Consider the following 27,992-nt stretch of genomic DNA (forward strand, 5'->3'; position numbering starts at 1 on the left):
ACTAATGGCCACCAAGACTACAACTGTGGGGGTGAATGGAGGTCATAGGTGACTTCCATGCTTTGGGTTTAAGTTGCCACCAAGCAAGCTATGTCTTGGTATCTTCAAGGACAGAGTAACAGAATAACAGAGTTGGAAGGGACCTTGGAGGTCCTCTAGTCCAACCCCCTGCCCAAGCAGGAGACCCTATAGCATTTCAGACAAATGTTTATTCAATCCAGAGGTGGTATTCAGCAGGTTCTGACCAGTTCTGGAGAACCGGTAGCGGAAATTTTGAGTAGTTTGGAGAACCGGCCAATCCCACCTCTGACTGGCCCTGTCAAACCCATCTCTTCTCTGCCTCCCATTGAGTCCCAGCTGATCGGCTGGGTCTTCTTTGGTTGCCCTGCACAGGAGAAGGGAGCTGGAAAGGAGGTTAGTGGGGTGGGGAGGGAATTGGGATTTTGCGGTATCCTTCCCTTGGAGTGGGGTGGAAATGGGGATTTTGCAATATCCTTCCCCTGCCATGCCCACCAAGCCATGCCCACCAAGCCATGCCCACAGAACCAGTAGTACATTTTTTTGAATCCCACCACTGGTCCTATCTCTACTTCAAACCTTCCAATAATCACCCGCAACTTCTGAAGGCAAGTTGTTCCACTGGTTTATTGTTCTCACTGTCAAGGAAATTTCTCCTTAGTTCTGGGTTGCTTCTCTCCTTGGTTAGTTTCCACCCATTGCTTCTTGTCCTGCCCTCAGGTGCTTTGGAGAATAGCTTGACTCCCTCTTCTTTGGGGCAGCCCCTTAGATAGTGAAGACTGCCATGATATCACCCCTTATCCTTCTTTTCATTAAACTAGACATATCCAATTCCAGCAACCGTTCTTTATATGTTTTAACCTCCAGTCCCCTAATTCCTCTTAGTTGCTCTTCTCTGCACTCTTTCAAGAGTCTCAACATCTTTTTTACATCGTGGCAACCAAAACTGGGTGAGGTACTCCAAGTGTGGCCTTAACAAGGCTTTATAAAGCGGTATTAACACTTCACGTGTTTACATCATGCACAGAAATCACACTTCACATCGTGAAAGAGAATGAGACAAGAGAGGCTCTGACTTTTGTTAAGTCTTCCAAGTTCTGTATTGGATCTGAAAAAACGAAGGCCCGCCAAAGCACAAAAATGTCAAACTAGGGCTCTGAATATCTATCTTCTCGGTTTTGGAGAAATCCATGGTACCAGCTGAATCGCTAGCAGCCACATTTTTGAGCTTGCCAGAAAATTCCAGTTGCCGCATCAACAGAGAAGCCTCTAAAATTCCTGGAGGATATTAGACTTTCTTGGCGTTCAGCTGATCCAGGGCTTTGCGGTCCCTTAAGGGGAATCTCGTATGAAGAACAGCTTCACATGATTAGCCAGAAATTGGCTCCCCAGTTATTTGTTTCTTTTCTGTTCCTGGAACCGGAATGTCAACATCAGAGGTGCCTGCTGTAATGGTTTGCATTTGCTGAAAGAGACTCAGAATGTAGAATAATAAGAGTTGGACGGGATCTCGGAGGACTTCGAGTCCAACCCTTTACCAGGGGTGTCAAACTCAAGTCCCGCGGGGTGCTTAGATCTGGCCCGCAGGCAGCCCACCCTGGAAATAATGAAGGACCAGCCCATGGTGTCTTTGTCAGTAAAAACGGAGCTCAGGGGGTCCACTTGGGCTCTGTTTTTGGCCACAAGAGGCTCCTGCATGCCTCTGACAGCAAAAATAGAGCCCAGGTGAGCCACGTGTGGAGCTCAGGGAGGAGGGGTCGTAAGAGGAGGGACCATAGGTCGAGGATTATCAGTGTAAGATCGGCATCCTTGAATGACACATTGGAGTACCTGCGGCTCAAACAACTGGATGAATTTAATTGTTCTCTACGAAAGCTGGATCAAACGGCTTGGGAAAAGCGCCTCCGAAGACCTCAGAGACTAACTAGTGTGTTGATTGTTTGTAAGAAATTAATCTTACCAGCATTCAGATGGCTCCAACAAGCTCCTGGTTCATTTCCAGACCACTTTTGAAAGCTCTTCATGGTTTGGGACTGAAGTTCCTGAGACTTTCTGGCTCCCAATAAGGTTTCCTATCTACTAAAACAGCCTGAGGTTAAATAAGAATTCGGATTGCCAGCACTATTTAAGCAGAATTTAACCAGAATGGAGCTGAATGGGACCTTGGAGGTCTTCTAGTCCAACCCCTTGCTCAAACAGGAGACCCTATACCATTTCAGACAAGTGACTGTCCAGTCTCTTCTTAAAAACCTCCAGTGATAAAGCACCCACAACGTCTGAAGGCAAGCTGTCCCATTGGTTAATTGTCATTACTGTTAGGAACTTTCTCCTTAATTCCAAGTTGCTTCTCTCCTTGATTAGTTTCCATCCATTGTTTGTTGTCCTGCCTTCTGGTGCTTTGGAGAATAAGATGACCCCCCCTCTTCTTTCTAGCAGCCCCTCAAATACTGGAATATTGCTATCATGTCCCTTCCGGTCCTTCTTTTCTTTAGACTAGCCAAATCCAAATTCTGCAACCATTCTTTTATGTTTTAGTCTCCAGGAACCAGGATATAATTTGGGCTGTCTAGATCAGGGGTGTCCAACCTTGGCAACTTTAAAACTTGTGGACTCCAGCTCCCAGAATTCCTTGGCCAGCATTCAAGAGGGGTTGGACTTATGTTGCTTAAAGGGTAAAGGTTCCCCTCGCACACATGTGCTTGTCATTCCCAACTCTAGGGGGGTGATGCTCATCTCCGTTACAAAGCCGAAGAGCCAGCGCTGTCCGAAGACGTCTCCGTGGTCATGTGGCCGGCATGACTAAACACCGAAGGCACACGGAATGCTGTTACCTTCCCACCAAAGTGGCACCTATTTTTTTTACTTGCATTTTTTACATGCTTTCGATCGCGGAAGCTGGGACACATAACGGGAGCTCACTCCGTTATGCAGCGCTAGGGATTCGAACCGCCGAACTGCCGACCTTTCTGATCAACAAGCTCAGCGTCTTAGCCACTGAGCCACCGCATCCCCAATTGTTGCTTGTGGGAATGTAATAACTCCAGGCTGATTACTTGCTTGACTCTGCCCACAGGCACTGCCTGTCCTTCTACACCAAGAGACATATGTCCACGTTCTCTTCAACAAGCATTCTGGAATCCATACACCCAAAAGGCTTAATACACTGATTATATACAAGACAAAGGGTTATACATAATATATGATATATATTACATATGATATGGTATTATAATTTCCAAAGACTATGGACATCTAACAGACGATGGCATTTAAGATACAGAATAAGACCCAGAATAATGTCCCATCAAAAGGAAAATTTTCTTCAGCAGGGATCTACAGGTAATCCTCGACTTACGACCTCAGTGAAGCCCAACATTTCTGTTGGTAAGTGAAACAGTGAGGCTGTTAAGCCAATCACTACAGTTGTTCAGTTAGTAACACGGTCATTAAGCGAATCTGGCTTCCCCAATACTGCTGACTTTGCTTCTCAGAAGGTCACAAAAGGGGATCGCATGACTATCATAAATTTGAGTCAGTTGAGAAGTGTCTGAACTTGGATCACATGACCCTGGGGATGCTGCAAAGGTCGTAAGTGTGAAAAATGATCGTAAGTCACTTTTTTTCCCACGACGCAACTTTGTATGGTCACTAAATGAACTGTTGTAACCACCTGTATTTCGGGTAAACATGGTGGACAATTGAATTTTTCTTCTTCTGGAATAAAGACAGACATACAGAAAGAGAGATGTCTTTGACATCCATAAAAGTATTTAGCCTGACTGCATCTGTGAATGAAGACATAAAAAGCCCATTATGCTTTCAACTTCAGTTAATAATAAGACTATTTTTCCACCCACTTGTGAGGCCAGCTGTAATGTTTTTTGGCCTTGAGTGGGAGGCAATGTGGAACAAGGATTAGGAAGATAAATGATATACAACATACAGTGCCAGTTCACATAAAATATTAGCAGATTGGAAACGACTGTTTACTGTCTCGCTGGCTACACGAAGAGGTTCGTGGCTCTCAAAGACTGTACCGAGTGCTAACTTTGGGTCTGCCAATAAAACACATGGCTAGGGTAATGGCAAATTAATTTTTGACTTATGTCAAAGAGGAATGCCAGCGTACCTGTCAGCCAAAGTTTCTGGTGGATCCTCCTCTATCAAAATTATTTTAAAACGATGCCAGGACAGACTATGAACTTTAATGGAAATATTTTTTTGATTTCTTTTGGACAGTAGCTCAATAATAATGAGTTATTGAGGAAATTGGAGGTCTACATTTTGGCACTTGGCTTTGGAAGAACCTGTAAGTAGGGTCACCTTTTTCCAAGAAATTTTGGAACTACAGTGCCAAAACATCGGGAGTGCACCATTCAGAAAAGTTTAGCACTGTGGTGGAATGTAGTCTGGATTCCCAGGAGGGAGGGGCTACATTCCAGAGGAAATAAGAGACAGTGAAGTATAAATAGTTTGGTTGGGAGGAAGCAGGTCAAACCAGCTCCCTAGACATTCTTCGAGTATATCTTTAATGATGCAAGTAGTTTCTTTTACTGTTTTTATTTCTATCAATAGGTGAGGAACCATAAGGGAAATTGTTTAGAAGTAATTCAGTGTGTTTTTCTTGGCTTTTGGAACTGGACAGCGGTGTCTAATGATTATAGTGGCCTCCTTCCATATGAATGTGGAACATTTTCATATCAGAAACTGGATACCATTGGGACCACCCTGAAATTATCAAGCCATGAAGTAGATTAACATGGATTATCTTTTAAAGTTTGGAAACTATTCTAGGACGGACTTCCACACTGTTCTCAGAGCACAACAGAACTGCAGGCAAGTAGGCTGAGATGACTGTTTGCATAAAATCTTAGGAGGCTTCCTGGAACTGGAGGATAAGCACCAATCCAATGCTATTTCCCAAGGCAAGATAACCCTGATCGGCTTCCTTCCTTCATTTTGGGAAAATTCTCCTTGGAGGTGGTCCACCAAGCCACCTTCTTCTGTGTGGCTATTCAGTCACCAAGAATCTTGACAAAGCCATTATCAGCACTATAGCCAAGGCTGGCTTGCAGAATTTGAGAGAAACCAAGACCCCACCCCTCTCTCTTTCTCTCTTTCTTTCTCTCTTTCTTTCTTTCTTTCTTTCTCCCTCCCTTTCTCTCTCTCTCTTCCTTCCCTTCCCTTCTTTCTTTTTTCAGGGGAAATCTAAAAACAACCTAATGGAAATATATTGCTCGCTCCTTCCTTCCTTCCTTCCTTCCTTCCTTCCTTCCTTCCTTCCTTCCTTCCTTCCTTCCTTCCTTCCTTCCTTCCTTCCTTCCTTCCTTCCTTCCTTCCTTCCTTCCTTCCTTCCCTCCCTCCCTCCCTCCCTCCCTCCCTCCCTCCCTCCCATATTGATTTGTACAGAAGGTCTGTAGAATCGCAGAATGTAATTCTGCCTGATCAGATCAAAATTTTCAGGGACATGTCCACTGGTGGTCTTTTCACAGCGCTTCGTCTTCACATGGGCTGAATCTTATAGCATACTCAACTGGGCTGGACTTTTGAAATATGGCAAATATTCTACGGTCTTCAGAAATATCAAATATTTTAGAACAGGGGCTTTGAAATAACTGGGCATCACCGCTACCCATTGGAACGCGATGCTCTTCTATCCTAAATTTGTAAGAAAACCTATTGCAGATCAAAAGAGGAAAAGTTTCTGTCTTGGAAAAGAATTCGCAACCTTCTGTTTATACCATTCACAGCCACAACACATTTTTTAACTTTTGCAAAGTGTCACGTACATTTGCATTTAAATAAGATAGCACCCATTTCTATTTAAATAAGACTTCGCGCTGAACTCTAATTCAAGTTAATCTATATCATGTATCAAGATTTCAATGCATCGTCTCAAGTTATTTCAATATTAGCTAAGCTGAAACGTGTGGGTAACATCTATGTGTGACACATAATGTAACAATCCCGCGTATTCTGCCTCAGGAATTTTTGCCAGAATGCCTTTCGAATAAATAAGGAATTTAGAAAGTAGGGGTGGAGGAAATTTGGGAGTGAAACAAAAGATGATTAATGTATTAGGAGCTTAGATGGAAGCAGCTTATAAAATACTATTAGGCTGTATTATGAATAGAGGCAATTCACTCCCTTTAGAACTTCAAGGAAAACACAATCACTAGTAATAAAGAACGCTCCTTCTTTATATTGTGAGGGTTTTTTCTCTCCTCCATAAATACAGCATTTAATTTCTTTAAGCGACAGTAGGAAAAAGAAAAACAATACAGATTTATTTACTGATCTAGTATCCTTTTGGAATTTAGCACTTGCAAACCAATGCAGAAGAAAACATCTCATGCCATATTCCATATTTTAAAAAAGAGCCAATTATCTCTTCTGGAGGATTAGAATTTTCTTTTAAAAAATGGGATGAGAAATTAAAGAAAACAACAGCAAAATGTTTTTTTCCCCCTCAGGCCCTTGTCATCCATTCCACAATACTGCTGTACTTTATTTTATTTGTATAGTTTATTATTTTATATTATCATCTTATCTTATTTTCTTAACTTTATTATTTTAATTTTAAATTCCCTTCCATTCCATTCCCATTTAAAAAAAAAACATTTTAAAAACCTAACAAGACATGAAGGGCTTGGGAAAATATGGACTTCTGAACCGGTAAAGAATTTAAAGGAGACTATCTGCAGCTCAAGGTTGAATGCTTGATGCTCTCTGTTTTCTTGCAGATATTTCAATACTCAAATTAGGTAACATCATCAGTGCTGGTCAAGAAAAAAACCAAAGAATTTTTGAAAAAGGATTTTTCAAACTGTCCGTTTTCTAGGAATTAAATAACTGGATCTCTCAAAATCTTACTGAGTAACAGATGAATTCTCTTGCATGTCTCTCCTGTCTGCATGCTTGAAAATCCCAGCCTATACTATACCCACCACACTATAAAGGTGCAATCTGCAAACTTTGCAAATGTTCAGATTTTAGTAGGCTTTTTTTAGTATGCATAGCCACCTCTGAACATCCTCCCAAGATGACGGTTGACATTGATGGGTGATATAAATGTATGTGGAAGAGGACTACCATACATGCATGTGAAGATGAGCAGTGAAAGGACGGATGTGGGAGACGATCACGCTGAGTGGGAGGGAGGGGTCAAACGAGTCATCAGTCTCAAAAGTGGTGGGATTCAAATAATTTAACAACCAGGGTCAGGTTGGATGTCATGGGAGGTGCGGCCCATCCCCATCCTGACCCTGGGTGAACCAGTTGTTAAATTACCCTCCCCCCCCCCATCGTAGTGGATCCTGGGGGCTGCACTACAATGGAAAAACAGGAAACGGAGCAGCCACACAAGGGAAGGAGAAGGAGCAGGGAGAAGAAACAGGGAACGTGGCCTTCTCCTTCCCTCACGCCGGCCGCTCCGTTGCCTGTTTGTCCAATGCAGCGCAGCGCCCAGGATCCACTTTGATAGCAGGAAGGGGGCAATTTAACAACCAGTTTTCCCAAACTGCTGCAAACCAGCTGAATCCCGCCAGTGACTCTTGAGTCCCTTCCCGCCTACAAGATATCTAAGTCCAGCCCACTTTGAATTCCCTTGACTCTTGTCTACCACTTATTTTCTTTGACCTTTAGTAGTTCAGATTCTCGTAGAGAGCTTAAGCCTGCAATAAATCTTTATACCTATTTGAGCTGCCTGGCTCTTCTGATTTCCCTGGTGCTTGACAGTGGGGCTACTGAGCATGTCAAAGCTTCAGAATATCCCCCTCTCCCTTCTGAGGTTTCACGGGGGCTTTACGAGGCCTTTGTAAGACTCAAAACAATGGAGCGATCACAATTTTGAGCTCTGGAACAAGGAGCTTAATCAGCGTCTCCTTGAATAAAAGATTTGCTTTGTTTCTTCAGAGGGAAGTAAGCACAATAGCACTTTGTGTGTGTTTGTGTGTGTGTGAGCCAGGCAATCTGCAGGCAACAAGGGGGAAGTCGGAGGTAACAAAGTGTGCAATGTGTAAGAAAGTCAATGATGGGGGGAAAAAACACCGCTGGCACTCACTTGCTAGACAGGACCGAAAAATTCCAGGAGGGATAGAAATTTATGAGCTCTCTTTGACCATCTCTTTTGAAAAAAAAAAAAATAAGGATAAACTGAAAAAGAGGCAAATCTGGAAAAGGATCAGGAGGATAAAAAGAAGTATTTATGTTTACAACTTTGTTTTACAAATGAAAATTCAAAAGCCAAGCTAAGATAAACTTCACAAAAAGACATATTTTGTTAGGTTAAACACTATATGTAAGTTTATTTTTAAAAAAATCAATTTCCCTATTTTTTTGTTTTTACTTTTGTGATTGCAAAAGGCTGTGCATTCAGAGGTACCATTAGTTTGTTAAAGTTAAATGACCAAAAAATAAAAGAGCAAAGGGAATTTCTGACGAATAGAGGGCAACATCCTGAAATAAAGATCTGTTCTTTATAATTTATTATATAAGAATTTATATAATAAGAATTTTTAATTATACAAAGAATTGTATAAATAATAAGTTCTTCAGCTCTGAGCTGATGAAGCTTCTTGAATGAGAAGCAAAATGTCTTCAAAGAAAAGTCAGAAAGTCCAATTGCCTCTTGAAATAAGCACCTTTGAGAGAACCATGACCCGGAGGACTGAAAATCTCCAGACAAATGGTCAAACGTTTTCAGATTTTAATTGAACTTATAGAATTTTATTGCTTCCATGGAGATGATTTGCATTTCAAAGGAGTTGCCGATTCCAAAACTAAATGCATTAAACCCCATCACTATTCTAAAATCTACTGTACCAACCTGTCCCTTTGCTAAATGCGACCATTGCTAGTCCAGTGTTGTTCAAACTTGGCAACTTTAAGATGTCTGGACCTCAACTCCCAGAATTCCCCAGTCAGCATTCTGGGAGTCGAACTCCACCTGTTTTAAAATTGTCATGTTTGAGATCCGGCTTCATTCCTTTTATTTATTACAATTCTCAAAACTGCCAGGGGTGGGCTGCTATGGGTTCGCCCGGGTTTGGGAGAACCCGTAGCTAACGTTATGGCCAGTTTGGAGGATTGCCAAATGACACCCCTGGTGGGCCCCTCCCACTCGTCCTCTCCCACTCCTCCCCTCTCAGAAGTCACCACGTGGCCTGTTTTGCATGTGAGGTAAGTGCAGGACCGGCGCGGAGGCTCGGGGAGGGCGAAAAACAGGCCCATTATTGGCCTCCAGAGCTTGGGGGAGGCCATTTTCTTCCTCCCAGAGGCTCAAGGAAAGCCTCCGGAGCCTGGGGAAGGTGAAAATGCCCCCCCACTGTGGAGCAGGAGGCCAACTAGCCACGGGCTCCATGGCCACACCCACCCAGCAACTGGGTAGAGAACCTGTTGCTAAAATTTTTGAAGCTCACCCATGAGAACTGCCAAATTGCTGAAATTCTCTGGATGCTTTACAACAAAACTGTTCCGACCCACGCCCTTTTCTAACAAATCAAACACAATCCAAAAGGAACAGAAACCTTTTAAGGCTTCTGCAAAATAATTAGCTGTGATAAGCACAAGCCTTGCCAAACTGTGCGAGACTGCCAAAAGATAACAGACAAGAAATAATTTGCAATACAAGAATCTTTAAATACAAACTCAGGATACTGGAATGTCCATGAGGCTGGAGTTTCAAAATGTCTTTGCCTTCTGCAAAGAACATTCATTTCACAGCTGGCTTTTATCTTCTTGAAGGAGAGGCCATTACCTTGCAGCCTTACTCCTGAGTCGCCCGTGCTGTTGTAACTGTTCTTTCCTGTGAGTAACCCTGCGCGCAGGCACACTTGGCACAGGCTCCTCGGGAAACCTCCTCATCGCTGCTGCCAGCCCCCAAAATCTCTGAAGGCAGCAGTCCACTCCCTAATGGTCCTGGCCCCTCATCTGAGTCCTCGCTCTCCTCAGCCATCTGCACCTGCTGCCGGCTAACCACAACAAAAACAGGCCACAACATATAGTCCGAATATGCAGTAAAATGCAAAATAAAAAGACCCACATCTATTTAAATTGCATCAGGAGACTAAAAAAATGTACCAGTACATACATCTACATCAATGCACGCATTGTTTATAAATAAATCACCAGAAGAATAAAGATGGCAGTATTTTTTCCCACACAGCGTTTCCCACACGTTCGGGCAGACTGAATTAAACCTGACACCAAGAGAGAAAGAGAAGGGGATTTCTAATTGAAGTAGAGAAATACATAATACTTCGCTATAGAAACAGAAGGCCCCGGTGGAGTCACTCAGGGTTAAAGCTGTCCAACTTAAATCAGCCATAACTTTATATCTCATGATCTGCAAACACAAAGAGAAATTCTCTTCTTCAGCTGTCTTGGACATTAAATGGAGAGGAAATGGCAAGGAACAGAATAATAGGAAAATAGAATTTGAGCCTAGTTGAAGGAGAAGACGTGTGACCTCTTATGGCGGGGGTGGCTGAAGAAGATTGTGAAACATGAAGATTGTGTTTTGGGACTCAGAAATATTGGCTGTTAGTTAGTGTTTGCTACACAGCTCTGGTATGGAGGGGGCCGACATAAATTTTCATTGCCAAGAAGTGGCCTTTTACTAGTGATATTATATTAATCTCCTCAATAAAAGGCCTTTTCTTGGAGAATAGAATACATGATTAGTCCTGTTAATTATTGCCCAGAGGTTTTTCAGAATTGGGCAGGTCACAAAAAGAATGAATGAATGAGTGAGTGAATGAATGAACGAATGTTTTGCTCTGTCTTTTAATTACTTTCATTTTAGGTCCTTGACCCCAACTCACTCAGGATTACCCACGGTTGTGAAAGCAACACAGGAGGTGCAGAATGTTTCACATGAAAACCCCTTCAAATCTGAAGCAAGCTGTTCTGGAAATGTTCTGAGGTTGCAACAATGCTTTTTCAAAAATGCTCCCAGGGTAGGCAGAAAACAGCTCATTTCAAACACAAAGCAATGGTTGGCATTTCCAGATCAAAAACAACATTTTACATATATGCCTAAGGCCATGCTTTGTTTGATCTCGGTGAGGTCTGATCACTTGAAAGCTGGATTTACAAATTACACTAAGTTGTAAATGAGGCAGGCTGTATTCCGAGACTGGGGGGTGTAAACCAGGTTTTATCTAACGGTTTAGTGGAGAATCTGGAATTCTTATTCCAGGCGACCCTCTGCATAATTTCACATTCATTCTGCAAAAGATCACTTCAGACTGAACAGTTTTTGTCCAGTTTTGTCCAATGGTGCCCACTTGTTTTTTTTTTTTTTTTTTAGAGAAAGAAGATCTGAGGACAAAAAGACTCATGTCCTGGTTGCAGAGGTGGCATTCAGCAGGTTCTGACCAGTTCTGGAGAACCAGTAGCGGAAATTTTGAGTAGTTCAGAGAACCGGCAAATCCTACCTCTGATTGGCCCCGCCAACCCCATCTATTCTCCACCTCCCAAGTCCCAGCTGATCGGCTGGGTCTTCTTTGGTTCTTAGGACTAGATGACCTACAAGGTCCCTTCCAACTCTGATTATCTGTATCTAGTTGCCCTGCACAGGAGAACGGAGATGGAAAGCAGGTTAGCGGGTAGGGAGGGAATGGGGATTTTGTAATATCCTTCTGCCACGCCCACCAAGTCACAGCATGCCCACCAAGCCACACCCACCAAGGCACAGTATGCTCACTAAGCCACGCCTACAGAACCAATAGTAAATTTTTTTGAATCCCACCACTGAACGGAGGAAAATCACCAAGCAAAGGTCTTGCTTAGCAAGAGAAATTTTGGACTCCATTGTTGTCTTAAGTCGAGGACTTCCTGTACAGTTCTTCACACAGATCCTAAAGATTCATTGAGAGCCAACGGAAGGACATGGTTATATACCCTGCAGCTTTTGCCTCTGTTCTTCCATCCTCAACCGATGTTTGCTTTAAATTACTGTGTACAACTGTTTGTTTTATAGTTTAAACATAATTAAAATTTTAATCATGGGTCTATAGTATCTGCCCTAAAGATCGCTAATTGGGTAGATTCATTAAAAGAAACAAGAGTGAAACATGCCAGACAAACAATTTACAGTTCATTTATTGCTCCAAGTATAAACCACGCAGTGTTAATTCTTTAAAGGCAGCCCTGATTATATGAATCCCTTTCTCTTGGTGCTTAATTTTATTCTTGGACAAGACATGGTGACCCCCTCAGAAAATCCTTTCTTTAAAGTCAAAGCTGTGTGGTGTGGGCTTGCGGAATCCATGGCTCTTCCCTGCTTTCCAGAAATCATGCATTTATGCACTATCAAGTTTAATCTGTGATGCCAAAGACCAACATGTGCCAATTAAAACCATAGATACTGGGCTACAAGGGGAATAAGGTCCAGGGGAAAAATAAAAACAACCAAAGGGAAATGTACTGCTCCCTCCCTCCCTCCCTCCCATCCATCCATCCTGCCTGCCTTCCCTTCCTCTCTCCCTCAACTTCTTCCTCCCTTCCTTCCCTCCCTTCCCTCCCTCCTTCCTTCCTTCCTTCCTTCCCTGCTTCCTTTTCCTTTCCTTCCCCCTCCCTCAACTTCTCCTTCCTTCCTTCCTCCCCTCCCCTCCTTCCTCCTTCCTTCCTTCCTTCCTTCCTTCCTTCCTTCCTTCCTTCCTTCCTTCCTTCCTTCCCCTCCCTCCCTCCCTCCCTCCCTCCCTCCCCTCCTTTTCCTTTCCTTCCCCCTCCCTCAACTTCTCCTCCTTCCTTCCTTCCTTCCTTCCTTCCTTCCTTCCTTCCTTCCTTCCTTCCTTCCTTCCTTCCTTCCTTCCTTCCTTCCTTCCTTCCTTCCTTCCTTCCTTCCTTCCTTCCTTCCCTGCCTCCTTTTCCTTTCCTCCCCCCCCTCAACTTCTCCTTCCTTCCTTCCTTCCTTCCTTCCTTCCTTCCTTCCTTCCTTCCTTCCTTCCTTCTTCCTTCCCTCCCTCTCCTCCTTCCTTCCTCCTTCCTCCCCCCCTCCCTCAACTTCTCCTTCCTTCCTTCCTTCCTTCCTTCCTTCCCCTTTCCTTCCTTCCTTCCTTCCCTGCCTCCTTTTCCTTTCCTCCCTCCCCCCTCAACTTCTCCCTCCTTCCTTCCTTCCTTCCTTCCTTCCTTCCTTCCTTCCTTCCTTCCTTCCTTCCTTCCTTCCTTCCTTCCTTCCCTGCCTCCCTTTTTCCTTTCCTTGCCCCCTCCTTCCAACTTCTCCCTCCTCCTGCCTGCCTGCCTGCTCTCATGCCTGAGGCGGGACTAGAGCTTTCAGTCTCCCATTGATTGGCCAAAATCACCCCCTGGCTTTTTTGGCTAAGGCAGGATTTATTTATGCTTGCTTTCCTGTGGATATGTTATCCATATTAACTTGTCTTCTTTTATGCCTTATTCTGAATATATTTCAGCTTCCATGAGCTATTTTTCCACTGTTTTTTCCCCCCCCCAAGGCTTTGCTTTTTTTTTCCATGACATCTGTGGCTCTCCTAATCCAAAGAACCCCTTTTCAAAGCATCCTTCACCTTGAAACGTCTTCTTCTTTTCCTCTTTTTAAAAACTCTCCTTCAAGGATAATTTCTATCCAGCATTAAGATGAACTCCTTTTCAACATTTCAAGGATTCTTTTTTTTTCATTTCTCTCCCTCCTGACAAACCCATCTTAGTACTGATATTTTCTTTCTTTCTGTTTTTAAGAAGCCATTTGCTCAGAGTGTGAAACGTTATTGATCTCCATTGTCAGATAAGATGTGCTTCTAATAGTCAGCCAATACTCTTAACTACTTTACTTGGTTGGCAGTTCTATATCTTTCTGGTTCAAACCTCATCGGTCAAGAGCGAAGAGCTGGAAAGTAGGATACTCCTTGGATTGGGGGCCCTGAAAAATAATCTAGCAGGTTTTATGCAATAGAGCAGGGGTCTCCAACCGTGGCCACTTTAAGCCTGGAGGACTTCAACTCCCAGAATTCCCCAGCCAGCAAAGCTAGGCTGGGGAATTCTGGGAGTTGAAGTCCACCAAGCTTAAAGTTGCCACGGTTGGAGACCCCTGAAATAGAGCAGTGTTTCTCAACAGGTTTGAGTATCCTGGCTGGGGAATTCTGGGCGTTGAAGTCCACACATCTTCAAGAGGCTATGTTTGAGAAACACGGCTGTAAAGTAAAAACCAGTAACTCAGCTTCTATTTAAGTTGGATTGGCTAACCCAGAAGGAAGTTTAGTTCTTGAGGTTTCGTGCTGTAAAATGAGTCAAACGGCAGTGAGTAGGAATCCAAGAAAAATCCTTATGCATTTAGGATGTGGCTGCCAGGTACAATAGTAGTTTTTAAGTTGGGAAATAATGAAGCAGTGAAGATCCTTCTATTAAGAGAATCTCTGTTGTAACAATCCTCTGAGGTGTGTTGAGAGAGGGGGAGGAGGGAGGGAGGAGGAGAGAGAGAGAAAAGAGAGAGAGAGGGGGAGAGAGAGAGAGAGAGAGTGAGAGAGAGAGGGAGAGACTGGTTCAAAGTCACCCGGGTGTTTTTTGTGCCTAAGGCAGGACTAGAACTCGCTGTCTCCTAGTGACTGACTGAAAGTCATGCAGCCACTTTTCATTCCTAAGATAGAACTAGAACTCACTGTCTCCTAGTGGTTCTCCAAAGTCATCCAGGTGGTTTTCATACCTAAGGCGGGACTAGAACTCACTGTCTCCTAGTGGTTCTCCAAAGTCATCCAGGTGGTTTTCTTGCCTAAGGCGGGACTAGAACTCACTGTCTCCTAGTGGTTCTCCAAAGTCATCCAGGTGGTTTTCTTGCCTAGAGCAGGACTAGAACTCACTGTCTCCTAGTGGCTCGCCAAAATCATCCAGGTGCTTTTCTTACCTAAGGCGGGACTAGAACTCACTGTCTCCTCGTGGTTCGCCCATCTATTACTATTACTCCCATCTATTCTCTACCTCCTCCCAAGTCCCAGCTGATTGGCTGGATCTCCTTTTTTTGCCCTGCATGGGAGAACGGAGCTGGAAAGCAGGTTAGTGGGGTGGGGAGGGAATTGGGATTTTGCAGTAACCTTCCCTTGGAGTGGGGTAGAAATGGGGATTTTGCAGTATCCTTCCCCTGCCATGCCCACCAAGCCATGCCCACCAAGCCATGCCCACAGAACCAGTAGTACATTTTTTTGAATCCCACCTCTGATGCAAATGCGAGTAGATAAATAGCTACCACTTTGGTGGGAAAGTAACCGCATTCCATGTGCCTGTGGCGTACAGCCATGCTGGCCACAGGACCATGGAAAGAGTCTTCAGACAACACTGGCTCCCTTGGCCAAGAAACGGAGATAAGCACCGTATCCTAAAGTTGGAGATGACCGGGCAAGGAAACCTTTGCTTTCTCTTTCTAAGCAATGCTGTGCTTTCATGAGGAATCACAAACTTTGCAACGATTCAGTGACAAAACAGAAACTAAGTCACAAACCAAGAACACTGGAGTGATGCCAAACAACCATCTCAACAGAAATGGAAAGTAAGCTTCAAATGTCTTTATTTTGAAGACTAACAGCCAGGAAGAAAAAAAAGGGAGGGCAATGAATTTGAATGGCAATAAACTGTACCTAGTTAAAAAAAAAACCTCAAAAATTCCAGCTCTTCTGTTCCATTTTCGGCTTTCTTTAACAACCAGATAAATAGATAGGGCTAATTGGCCCTAAATGAAGGACAAGGACATTGATGGTGGAGAAAGACTTCAATAGATCAGCTTCGGTTTGTGTTGCACAGCCTGTTCGGCTACAAAAATGTGCATGTGGTTTTAATAAGCCCACAATCAATATTGTGCTCTGTCAATTATGAAACAAGCTGCAGCTGGGATGCACAGTCTGAAAAATCCCTGCTCTGTTCAAAGACCTGAGATGTCCAAGTATTTAACTCCAAAATTGCTGGGATGTCTTGGAGAGGAGAAGCAGGATTTGGTTCAGGACAATGACCTACTCCTTGGGGGGCGGGCGGGGGGGATTGTGTTTCTGCCTTGAGATTGCTTGGCCATCTGCACAGATATTGTATTTGCTGCAAAGGTGAAACTAAAGAAGATTGAAAGGATGTGGAAGACCTGCTCATTTCTCATAGAGCCCAGGGCTGGGCTGCTGGGGGTTCGCAGGGGGTTTGGGAGAAGATTCTGTCCAGCTAAGATTCTGTGCAGTTCAGAGAAACCCTCCCCAAAATCCCACTCCTGGATGGCCCCGCCTACCCCGCCCCACCCCTCCCAGGAATCCCAAGGTGGCCCGTTTTGGATGCAGGTAAGTGCAGGGTGCACACGGAGGCTGGGAAGGCTGTAAAACGGGCCTCCCGGAAGTTTAGGAAGAGTCAGGAAAGAGTCAGCAGTGGTGCGGAAAGTCAAGAAGCGAAGGAAGGCATCGGTAATTTGAGAAAAGAGAAGGTGACAAGCCAGGAGAGCAACAGAAAAGCAAGGAACAGCTGGTAGTTTTAAAGTTTTTAGACGAAAGCTCTGAGATCCCTTAGAAGCCGTTTGATTCTCCGAGATACCGATAGAGGGGAAAATAATTGAAAAAAATATTTGAATGTGCAGAAATGAATAGATTAACGTTGGAAATTAAAGAAAAAGAAGAATCTGAATATTACATGGTATTTACCAAGGGTTAGAAAATAAAACAAATTAAAATGGACTAGATGAGTATATAATAGCAATAAGAGAAGATTGTAAAAATAGATCCACTGGATATTACTTATGTGAAAATGTGATTATTGTTATGTTGTTATAGTGATAAGAAGAGTATTAAATTATAAACTGTAAGCACATGAAATGTGTACCTAATCGACACATGGTTGAAACAGGATGGATTTATTGTATATAAAAAAATTAAAAAAATATTATAACAAAAAAGAAGCCAGTTTGATGCTGAAAGATATTGTCTTTTTCCTGGCCGTAGCTAAGCAAAGCTGGAGGAAATTGAGTATAACCCAAGGCGAGAGTAATCAAAACGTCCTGAAATAGAGACGGGCAGGAAATTCAAGATGTTTGCATGTGGAGGGCCAAATTAGGAATGCACAGCTTTGACAATTGCGGGCCTCGTTCAAATCCTCTCTGTGGCGAAATCTACCTCACAGACGTTCCGTTGCAAACCGCAGTTTAAAGAAGCGGACTTCTGGCATGGCGTCACAAATTTCGACTCGAGAAGGCTTAGATCACCATGGGTTTGCAAGCCAGGATTTAGAACCATGTCTGATCCTATGTGAACAAACCCAAATATGCTATTTAGAAAAATTGCACTGGTCTTTGAACCGACTGCATCCTCCGTTTCCATCTGCTGAACTTGCTAAGCTTGTAGAAGGAAAAGTGTAGCGTGAACTAAACTGTTTGGAGAAGTTGATGGGGTAGAATGACCAATGACCTCGATGGCGGAGGAGAAAGCCACAAGTAAGCAAGCTGGAAAACAAGGAAGTCATGTATGAAACCAGGCAAAGATTGGAGGGACAGCCACCAGAGATAAAAAGAGAAGAGAATATTTGTAGCTCAGGGTTCAACTGTGGGGTCCTTGGTGCTCTCTGAGCTTTGATCTTTTCTTGCAGACATTTCATTACTCAATTGGGTAACATCATCAGGGGTAGAAAGGAGTGGGTTGGCTCTCTGCTATATACAGGGGGCTTGCCCTGTCAGCATTGGAGGGAATATTCTTGGTGATTCCTTGATTAGCTTGTTGATCAGAAAGGTCGGCAGTTCGGCGGTTCGAATCCCTAGCACCGCATAATGGAGGGAGCTCCCATTACTTGTCCCAGCTTCTGGCAACCTAGCAGTTTGAAAGCATGTAAAAATGCAAGTAGAAAAATAGGGACCCCTTTGGTGGGAAGATAACAGCGTTCTGTGAGCCTTTGGCATTTAGTCATGCCAGCCACATGACCATGGAGAAATCTTCGGACAGTGCTGGCTCTTCGGCTTTGTAACGGAGATGAGCACCGCCCCCTAGAGCCGGAAACAACTAGCACATATGTGCGAGGGGAACCTTTACTTTTACCTTACTGCTAGCTTGTTGCCTGACTTGGTCGTTCTTTGACTGGGGTATTTTTTTTCCCCGTGCCATTACTCTGTTGAGCACCTAATTCCCACAGCACTGTCTTAGGCCTAAAGATATTTACCCATATAGTAGGCTGCATTGATATGATCCTTCTCATCTTTCATTTTTCTCATCTTCTCATCTTTCCTAATACCTTCTTATATTGGTTTCTATGATTTATCACTTGTTATTGTATCTTATGATTAATGATTATAGCTATGATCTATGACCTATCACTTTGTTGTTTGAAATGTCTTTGAATATTAGTAGCTCGAGTTGGTAGTTATGTTGTTGGTTTGAGCTCCGAGCTTGGTGATTTGGTTGCAAACGTTCCGTCCTCATTTGAGGAGACATCTTCAGTGAGCTTTGGTATTCAAAGCCCACTGAAGATGTCTTCTTGAATGGGGACGGAATGTTTGCAACCAAATCGCCAAGCTCGGAGCTCAAACCAACAACATAACTTTGCTGTTTGTATGTACACTGAGAGCTTATGCGCCAGAAACAAATTCCTTGTGTGTCCAGTCACAGTGGGCCAATAAAGTATTCTGTTCTGTTCTATTCTATTCTTTGATCTCTGCTTATCTGAATGTTGATTGTTAGAAAGAACATGTTCTGTTCTTTTTGTTTCCTTTTGGGCTTTTTATTGTGTCTTTTGAAAGGTGTGTAGATGTAGTTATCTCTATGAGACTGTTGATGGCGGATTTTGTCTGAGTGGAAGTCTTACAGGAATTCTCCAGTGTCCACAAACACTGTCAGGGCAAGATACCTGAAAATAAACTGAGCGCAAACCCCACTTCCTTCAAGCACAGATGATGTTACTTAATTGGTCAATGAAACACATGCAAGAAAATAACTAAGCAATCCCCATTCCTTTGTAGCATTCATGTTACCCAGTTGGTAATGTTTTACCAAATAACAAATATTAGTGTCTTTCTGTATCAATTTTAGCAGATGGTTGGATATAGGAACAAATTTCCAAATCCTGAGAGGCACTGAGAAAACTTACAACTAATCATAGAAGAAGCCCACCTACTCAATAAGAACCCCTCTATAGTCCAGGGCAGAGGTTTCCAAACTTGGTAACTTTAAGACTTGTGGACTTCAACTCCCAGAATTCCTCAGCCAGCTAATTCTGGGAGTCCACAAGCCTTAAAGTTGCCAAGTTTGGAGACCTCTGGTCCAGTGTGTCAACATGCCCTTACCTTTACTTTGGGGTGGGTTCTGACTCCGATCTCGGAGAACGTTGATCTGGTAAACAGCTCCGTAAGGCTCAAAAAGTTCTTTCAATTCTTTTTCCGACCACGAGCGGGGGATCTGTCCCACAAACATCTTGATGGCATCAGGGTCTGGTTGGTCTGAATGATCCAGAGCGCCATTCATTTTGTTAGCTGTGCCGTTGCTGGAAAACACAAGAGAGAAAGAAGGGGGTTACAGAAAGGGCATTTTTGGGAGGCGTCTGCATTGAATAGACTAGAATAAGCAATGCTCCCTTCACAAATTTAATGGGTCTACAGCAGAATGACCCACACCTTTACCTACAGTAAGAATCCTACTACGTCTTACAATATTAGGCAACGTGGTATCAACCATAGAGACCTTCAGGTTTCTGGGTTCAATAATCCCCCAGGACATCAAATGGACCCCCAACCTTAAAACCGTCATTAAAAAGGCACAGCAAACTCAGTTCTTCCTGCATCAACTCACAAAGCTCAGATTGCCCAAGGATCTGCTGATGCAGTTCTACAGAGGAATTATAGAGTCTGACATCTGTACCTCTATGGCTGTCTGATTTGGCACAGCAACCAAACAGAACAAGTAGAGACTTCAACGGATAGTTAGGACTGCAGAAAAAACAAAAACCATTGCAACCAGTTTGCCTTCCATCAAGGACCTGTATACTGCATGGGTCACAAGGAGGACTGAGAAAATACCTATAGACCCTTCACATCCTGGACACAAACTGTTTCAACTCCTCCCCTGCTATAGGGCATTGCACGACAAAACAACTAGACACAAAGACAGTTTTTCCCCCCTGTGCCATCACTCTGCTAAATACACATTTCCCTCAGCACTGTTTTATGCCTAAGGACAGTTACCCATGTTGTAAGGTTGTATTGCTGTTATCCTCATCTCCCCATCTGACAATAGAATAGAATAACAGAGTTGGAAGGGACCTTGGAGGTCTTCTAGTCCAAACCCCTGCCAGGCAGGAAACCCTACACCACTTCAGACAACCGGTTATCCAACATTTTTAAAAAACTTCCAGTGTTGGAGCATTCATGACTTTTGGAGGCAAGTTGTTCCACTGGTTTTTTTTTTTTATCACGTGACCATGAGGGGCAATGCAACGGTGGTAAGTGTGAAAAACGGTCATCAGCCACTTTTTCAGTGCCGCTGTAACTTTGAGCAATCACCGAACAAATATTTGTAAGTTGAGGATGACCCGTGCGTGAAAATAAGCCTGTGTCCTTTCATTTAAAAAAAAAAACCCAAAAACTGCCAGGGATACGGGAGGGAATTCTTATGGCTTTAATGGGCGAATTCACATGGAAGCGGACATGGAAAGGGAGCAGAAGGCTCACCCAATTGTGTCCTCGTTTTCCACTGCTGGCTCTATTTCAAAGCTCCAGAAATGGGATGAAATGGAGAGTATTAAAAGAAGCAAAACAACACGACGACTTGCGAGATGAAAGGGGGAAGAGAGTTAAAAGCAGGCAAAAGGATGGACGCATCCACCTCCAGTTAAAAGTAGGGACAATGCTCTCATTTTGGTAATGATTCCAGAAATGACCGTAGCACTGAGTTGATGGCGAGTTTTCAAAGATGCGATACAACGAGAAATGGGGAACCAACATGGGATTACAGAAAGCAAGAAAATGCAGCTATTCCACGTAATGGGTGGTGATGGTAGTAATGCATTAACATGGGTTGCTAATCCCAGTTTAAGCAGATTTTTAAAAATAAAATAAAATAAAAACCTTAAATTTAATTTTCCTTTGGTCAAATGCAGCAGAGATGCGATTGCCAGAACTTCCAAGACCTTATACTAATGCAAGAGATCTCCAAACTTGATGTCGATGGAGATTCTCAGCCCTCCAGGTCATAGCTGTCCCAAAAGTGCTTTTCAAAAAGGCAACTGGAATTTTCTTTGCTTTTCCCCCCCCCCCTTGGAGACATTTGGCTTCTCATCCAAGAAGGTTGAGAACGGAAGAAGCTTCTTGGATGAGAAGCAAAATGTCTTCAAGGTTAAAAAAACAAAAGAAAAGTCCAAAAACAAACGAACATCCCACCTTTGGGTCTCCAAACTTGACAACTTTAATAGTTGGGTGGAGGAGGGTTGGACTAAATGACCTACAAGGTCCCTTCCAACTCTGATTATCTGTTATCAGATGTCTGGGAAATTCTGGGAGTGAGGTGAGAAAGGAAGTGCTGATCCTTGCTGATTGACGAAAGGCTATTAATAAAAATCTACACCTTAACAGGGGCGGGGGGAATAAATTGGGTTCTAAAATGAAAAATAATCTGGTTGCTGAGATTCTGGAAATATTCATTCATTCCTGGCTTTTCTACTTGAGGAAGATTTCTGGGAAAATCTGGCTTTTGACGAAATGTTTTAAATCTACCTTTTGATAGAGGAAGGAGATAAGAATAAAATAGGCTACTAGGTCAAGATTGTCTACTACCCGTGTTTCTCAACCTTGGCGGCTTTAATATATGTGGACTTCAACCCAAGAATTCCCCAGCCAGCCTTCTTTCAGGCCTAAGGAGAGATTAGAACTTGGAGCCTCCTGTTGATTGGCTCAAAGTTGGCTTTCATGCCTAAGGCAGGACTAGAACCCACAGTCTCCTGTTGATTTGTCCAAAGTCACCCAGCTGGCTCTTTTGGCTAAGGAGGAACTAGAACTTCTAGTCTCCTGTTGAGTGCTTCAAAGTCACCCAGCTGGCTTTCATGCCTAAGGCAGGACAAGAACTTACAGCCTTCTGGTGATTGGCCCAAAGTCAGTCACCTGACTTTCATGCCTAAGGCGGGACTAGAACCCACAGTCTCCTGTTGATTGGCTCAAAGTCAGTCACCTGGCTTTCATGCCTAAGGTGGAACTAGAACTCACCATCTCCTGGTTTCCAGGCCAGCGCCTTAACCACTACACCAAACTGGCCCTTAGCTATGCTGCCTTATGTTTCTGAACGGCAGGTTGAAATATAAAGACAATAAATAAAAATTAAATGCTAAAAGATTAGTTCTTTCCTTTTTCCCATTAGAACCTTACATGCTACTGTATGCAATGGTGGGGTGTAAGCCCAGCGAGAGTTCCCACAATGTGAAAAGTTGGAATGGCTTGCTTAGAGTGGGTCAGCACTGGTGCGGACTCCGTGCTCGGTTCAGCCGTGGCACAGCGTAGCATGTTGCGTGTTGCATGAATCAGAGTACCGTAGTGCAATTAATAAACTGCAGTTTACAAACCTCTTTCTGAAAAGAATACAGTTCTTTGCAGAAGTGGGGGGAACAAAAAGGATTGCGATTTCAGGTCATGTGCTTAAGGGTTGACAATGTGTCTTTCACTTTATTTCAGTTTAAATGCCCTAATTTTAGAGCACGCTGTCAATTTCAACCCTCATTTCTTTTGCATGACTCTTGTCAATGAAATTAGATTACGGCTGTCCAATTCTCCGTTTTTAAGGTTACTAATGTTATGTCTCTTGAAGTCTCTTTCCCATTTCTTCTCTATTAGAACCTCTGATTCTTTTTTAAAAAAAAAAACACATTCGTAAAAAGCAAATTACTGTCATTTCAAGAGTCAGCCTGCATCATCACCCTTTCCATCACTTAAAAAAATACCCTTAGTTCTTTTAAAAGGGGGAAAGAAAAGAAAACAGAGAAAACATCTGGCACAGAGAATACAGATGATCATTTGTTTATATCTTTCTTTCTTTGTCTAACTGCCTTTTCCAAACATAACCAGATGGAGCCTTTCAAAATCAAATTAATTTCAGATTAATTCACTCTGGACTAACGCCAGTTTCTTGAGTTGGAGCTTTCAGGCACTATTAAATTGATTTACAGTGATGAACTTAAAAGAACTAAAGTCCTTAGGGATTTTTTTTATTTCTTATTTTTAAATTTTGGGTGGTGGTGGGGTATGAAATCATACAAAAAGGAGTCTGCAATTATTGACTTGTTTTTAACTAAATTCTCACCATTATATCACTTATTCATCCTTTGCAGATGTATCCTGTTCTCAAAAATACAGAGATTCCATCCCATCCTATAATTTTATAAATTTCATTCTAGGATGTGCTTTTATTGTAAGAAATGCTACAACTTTGGAATAAAAATAGCAGCCGGAGTCTAATTGGTTTGGGGATACCTTTCCAATAACTGCTTAGAATACAGATCGGCTTCAGCTTCATAATTACGCCCATAATTTCTATTGCTAAGTGAAACAATTGTTGTGAGTCTTGTCCCATTTTATGACCTTCCTTGCCAGAGTTGTAAAATGAATCACTGCAGTTGGTAAGTGAGAAACACGGTTGCTAAGTGAATCTGGCTTTCCCCAATGAGTTTGCTTGTCAGAGGGTCACAAAAGGTGACCACATGACCTCCAGGACCATGCAACCACCATCAATACCTGCCAGTTGCCAAGCATTCAAATTCTGATTACCTGACCAGGGGGGGTGCTGGATTGGTTGTAAGTGTGGAAAATGGTCATAAGTCACTTTTTTTAGTGCTGTTGTAACTTCGAACAGTCACTAAAGTCCAGGAACTACCTGAAGTTTTCTCTAATCTGGTGCTTTCCTGATGGGCTGGAACTACAACTCCTAGAGAATTCCTAAAGTTTCACACATTTCTGCAGAAAATCAAGCAAAGGAGGACCCTTGGACAGGTTTTGTAAACCCCTTTCCATAAAAATCTCTGTGAGCCATAAATCTTTGAAGGTTGGACTTTCTTTATGGAGGAATTTCAACTCCAATTCTCAAGATACTTTGGGAAAACCATTAAAATTAACCAATATACAGTTCATACTCATATATAAAATTCTAATCAAACTGAAAAAGATTGTAATAGGGATCTTTATTTCTTCCAGTGGATATTAAAACCCTCCTCCACCTCCTTGTCTTCCAGCTCCAGTTCCACCTTCCTTCTTCACCTCCACCTTCCTTCTCCTCCTTTCTCCTTGTCTTCCAGCTCCATCTCCACCTTCCTGCTCCTCCCTTCTCCTTCTCCTCAGCTCCACTTCCATCTTCCTTCTTCTTCTCCACCTTCTCCTTCTCTTCCAGCTCCAGCTCCTTTCTCCTCCTCCTCTTCCTCCTCTGCCACCCTTCTTCTCTTCCACCATCCTTCTCCTGTTCCTTCTCCTCTTCCACCTCCTCCTCCATCTTCCTCCTCCTCCTCCTCCTCCTCCTCTTCTTTCTCCTTCTCCACCTCCTCCTCCACCTCCTCCCTTTTCCTTTTCCTTCTCCTTTTCCACCTCCACCCTCCTCCTTCTCCTCCTCCTTCTCCTCCTCCTTCCCCACCTCCTCCTCTACCCTTTCCTCCTCCCCCTCACCTCATAATTCCGTCTTTCAGCATGAATAATTTGTGGAGTGTTCAGATGTGTAAATGAAAGAAACTTCTACTGCACCCTCAAAAGCAGCATGAGAAGCCAGGAGAGGAAATCTTTGGAAATCTTAAGCTAGGCTAAAATGGGATGAATAATTCATAGCTCAGTAAGAGGTAGAAAGATAAGCCTTGTCATAACACATGGTATCGATCGGGACATCACAACAAGCTTTCATAGGTTCATAGCTGGAAGAGAGCTTCATTCAGCCCCATTTTCTGTCAGTTTCAGGAATCCAAATGAAAGCAGCTTACAATGGATATCTATCCAGCCCCAACCCCTCACTGAAGTCATCCACTGAAGGAGAGAGAGACCAACCACATTGGTCTGGAACTGGGTATGTCTAATTTAATGAAAAGACAGACTAGGGGAGATATGATAGCAGTCTTCCAATATCTCAGGGGCTGCCCCAAAGAAGAGGGAGTCAAGCTATTCTCCCAAGCACCAGAAGGCAGGGCAAGAAGCAATAAGGATGGAAACTAATCAAGGAGAGAAGCAACTTACAACTAAGGAGAAATTTCCTAAGAGTGAGAACAATTAATCAGTGGAACAACTTGCCTCCAGAAGTTCTAAATGCTCCAATACTGGAAGTTTTTAAAAGGATGTTGGATAACCCTTTGTCTGAAGTGGTGTAGGGTTTCCTGCCTAGGCAGGGGGTTGGACTAGAAGACTTCCAAGGTCCCTTCCAACTCTATTATTCTATTCTATTTTTCTTCACTCCCTGGTGTTCCTATTGACCTATTTTACATAAGATCTTTGATAAAATTCAACCGTAGTAGCATTCCTTGTTTTGGCATACTCTGTGAAGTTAGCAATGTTCCCTTCACAAATTTAATGGGTCTACAGCAGAATGACCTACACCTTTACATACAGTAAGAATCCTACCACGTCTTACAATATTAGGCAATGTGGTATCAACCATAGAGACTTTCAGGTTTCTGGGTTCAATAATCCCCCAGGACATGAAATGGACCCCCAACCTTAAAACCGTCATTAAAAAGGCACAACAAACTCAATTCTTCCTGCATCAACTCACAAAGCTCAGATTGCCCAAGGATCTGCTGATGCCGTTCTACAGAGGAATTATATAGAGTCTGACATCTGTACCTCTATGGCTGTCTGATTTGGCACAGCAACCAAACAGAACAAGTAGAGACTTCAACGGATAGTTAGGACTGCAGAAAAAAACATTGCAACCAGCTTGCCTTCCATCAAGGACCTGTATATTGCATGGGTCACAAGGAGGACCGAGAAAATATCTATAGACCCTTCACATCCTGGACACAAACTGTTTCAACTCCTCCTCTGCTATAGGGCATTGCATGACAAAACAACTAGACACAAAGCCATCATGCTGCTAAATACACATTTCCCTCAGCTGGGACTCAGGAGGCAGAGAACAGATGGGGGTGGGGCCAGTCAGAGGTGGTATTTGCCGGTTCTCCAAACTACCCAAAATTTCCTCTACCGGTTCTGGAGAACCGGTTAGAACCGACTGAATACCACCTCTGATCTATACATATTGCAAATAGTAAAAATGATAGGAAAGAATAGGCTTATTATGGTCTGAAAATTGCAAGCAGACCAGAATGATTAAAAAAGCAGATGATCTTTCCAAGATAATAATTATTTCTTTCCTATCAACTTGGCCTTTTTAGCATTTAACCTGCTGCTCCGGTCCAAGGACATGATATTTTCTAAAATATCATGTATTCACTGATTGTGTTTCTTACTAACTGACTACACAAACAAGTTTAGCTCAGTGGATGTATTTGCTCTCCAAGACACCTTTATTATCTGTCTATTTCCAAGTGCCATTTAGTGTTTTCTACTGAGACTTAACAGCTCTGGAAAATTACAAGATAAATGTCAAAATGTGATCAAGGCCTTAATGAAGCTGTGTGGGCAAGCAGCAGTAACCTTTCTTTCAAATTCCTATTGGAATAAACTAGCTTGTCCAACGAAATAATTCTTCAGAGGGATAATTATAGCATTTGTGGATGGAATCAGTAAAACATAGGCTAGCGAGCTATGCAAATATAGGACTGAAAGCCAGGTGCTAAATTCTTCCTCTTATTGCAGGAATAAAAAATGAATATAAGGAATCTTCAACTCACAGCCCTTTTACAACCATTTTTTTTGCCACAGTTGGTCAGCAGCGAGCGAAAGTCCACTGTAGTTTTTATTTTGAACGAGCAAAGTTTGGGCAATTAGAGATGTGTTTTGGAAAGTTGTCTTCAAAAATAAAACTCTGCTAAGGATGAAGTTGCATTTAAATACGGCTTAGAGAACAAGCAGGCACCAAGGGGAAGTCAACGAATCTCCAGCCTTCTCATAGGGGAAAAAGTGTTTTAAGAGAGTCGGATAAGTTATTTAGAAAATGAATGACTCACAGAAAAGTGAGGGCTAAAATTCACAGAGCTGCAATTGATGATTTTTCAACTGGAGTGGAAGTGAACCAGCGGCAGGATGTTAGCGGTTCGCACCGGTTTGGGCAAACCGGATGTTAATTTTATATCTGGTTCACCAAACTGGTAGTTGTGACGACTAGCTGGCCCCGCCCACCCCTCCCCTCCCCTCCCAGGAATCTCCACATGACCCGTTTTGGATTCCAGATAAGTGCAGGGCCCGCACAGAGGCTCAGGGAGGGCGAAAAATGGAGGCTCCTGGAGGCTCCGGAGCCAGGGAAGGCTATTTTCGCCCTCCTGGAGGCTGGAAAAAAGCCTCCGGAGCCTGGGGAGGGCAAAAAAACGGGCCTCCCGGAAGTTTTGGAATGCTGGAAATGGGCCCGTTTTTGGCCTCCAGAGCCTGGGGAGCCCATTTTTGCCCTCCTGGAGGCTTGAGGAAAGCCTCCAGAGCCCGAGGAGAGCACAAATGCTCTCCCCTCACTGTGGTGCAGGAGGCCAACTAGGCCACGCCCACCATGGCCACGCCCACTCAGCAACCAAGCAGAGAACTGGATGCTAATTTTTTTTAAGCCCACCCCTGAAGTGGATGCATGAGGGACAAATTGGATTTACAGTGAATCTGCACTTTCTTGGGGACGGCATATGTTGGAAATATGCAGGGTTAGGGTTATAATTTAGTGACGGCACTGAAAAAAGTGACCCATGATCAGTTTTCACACTTACAACCGTTACAGAGTCCCCGTGGTCATGTGATCAAAAATCGGGTTGCTTGGCAACTGGCGTGTATTTATGCACTGTTCCAGAGTCATTTGTAACCTTCCTAGGGCATTTCCAATTAGTAAAGTCAATGGGGGAAACCAGATTTGCCTAAAGAGCACATGATTCACTTAATACCTGCAGTGATTCGTTTAACAACTGTGGCAAGAAAGGTT

The 27,992-nt window shown here is 43.2% G+C and overlaps 1 protein-coding gene across 35 annotated transcripts in view; it reads right to left on the bottom strand.

Moving 5' to 3' along the window:
* CELF2 (CUGBP Elav-like family member 2) overlaps positions 1 to 27,992 on the bottom strand; it is a 587,571-nt gene that overhangs the window by 157,163 nt on the left and 402,416 nt on the right. For all 35 annotated transcript variants that reach the window (XM_087968840.1, XM_026678264.2, XM_087968834.1 and 32 more), the window contains one exon: positions 19,259 to 19,455. In XM_087968840.1, coding sequence (XP_087824966.1) covers positions 19,259 to 19,455 — 197 coding nt within the window. The remainder of the gene's footprint in view (positions 1 to 19,258; positions 19,456 to 27,992) is intronic.

The sequence above is a fragment of the Notechis scutatus genome, chromosome 6 (genome assembly GCF_049901735.1).
Source record: "Notechis scutatus isolate UNSWTSFEM ecotype Mainland chromosome 6, rNotScu1.2, whole genome shotgun sequence".
NCBI lineage: Eukaryota > Metazoa > Chordata > Lepidosauria > Squamata > Elapidae > Notechis > Notechis scutatus.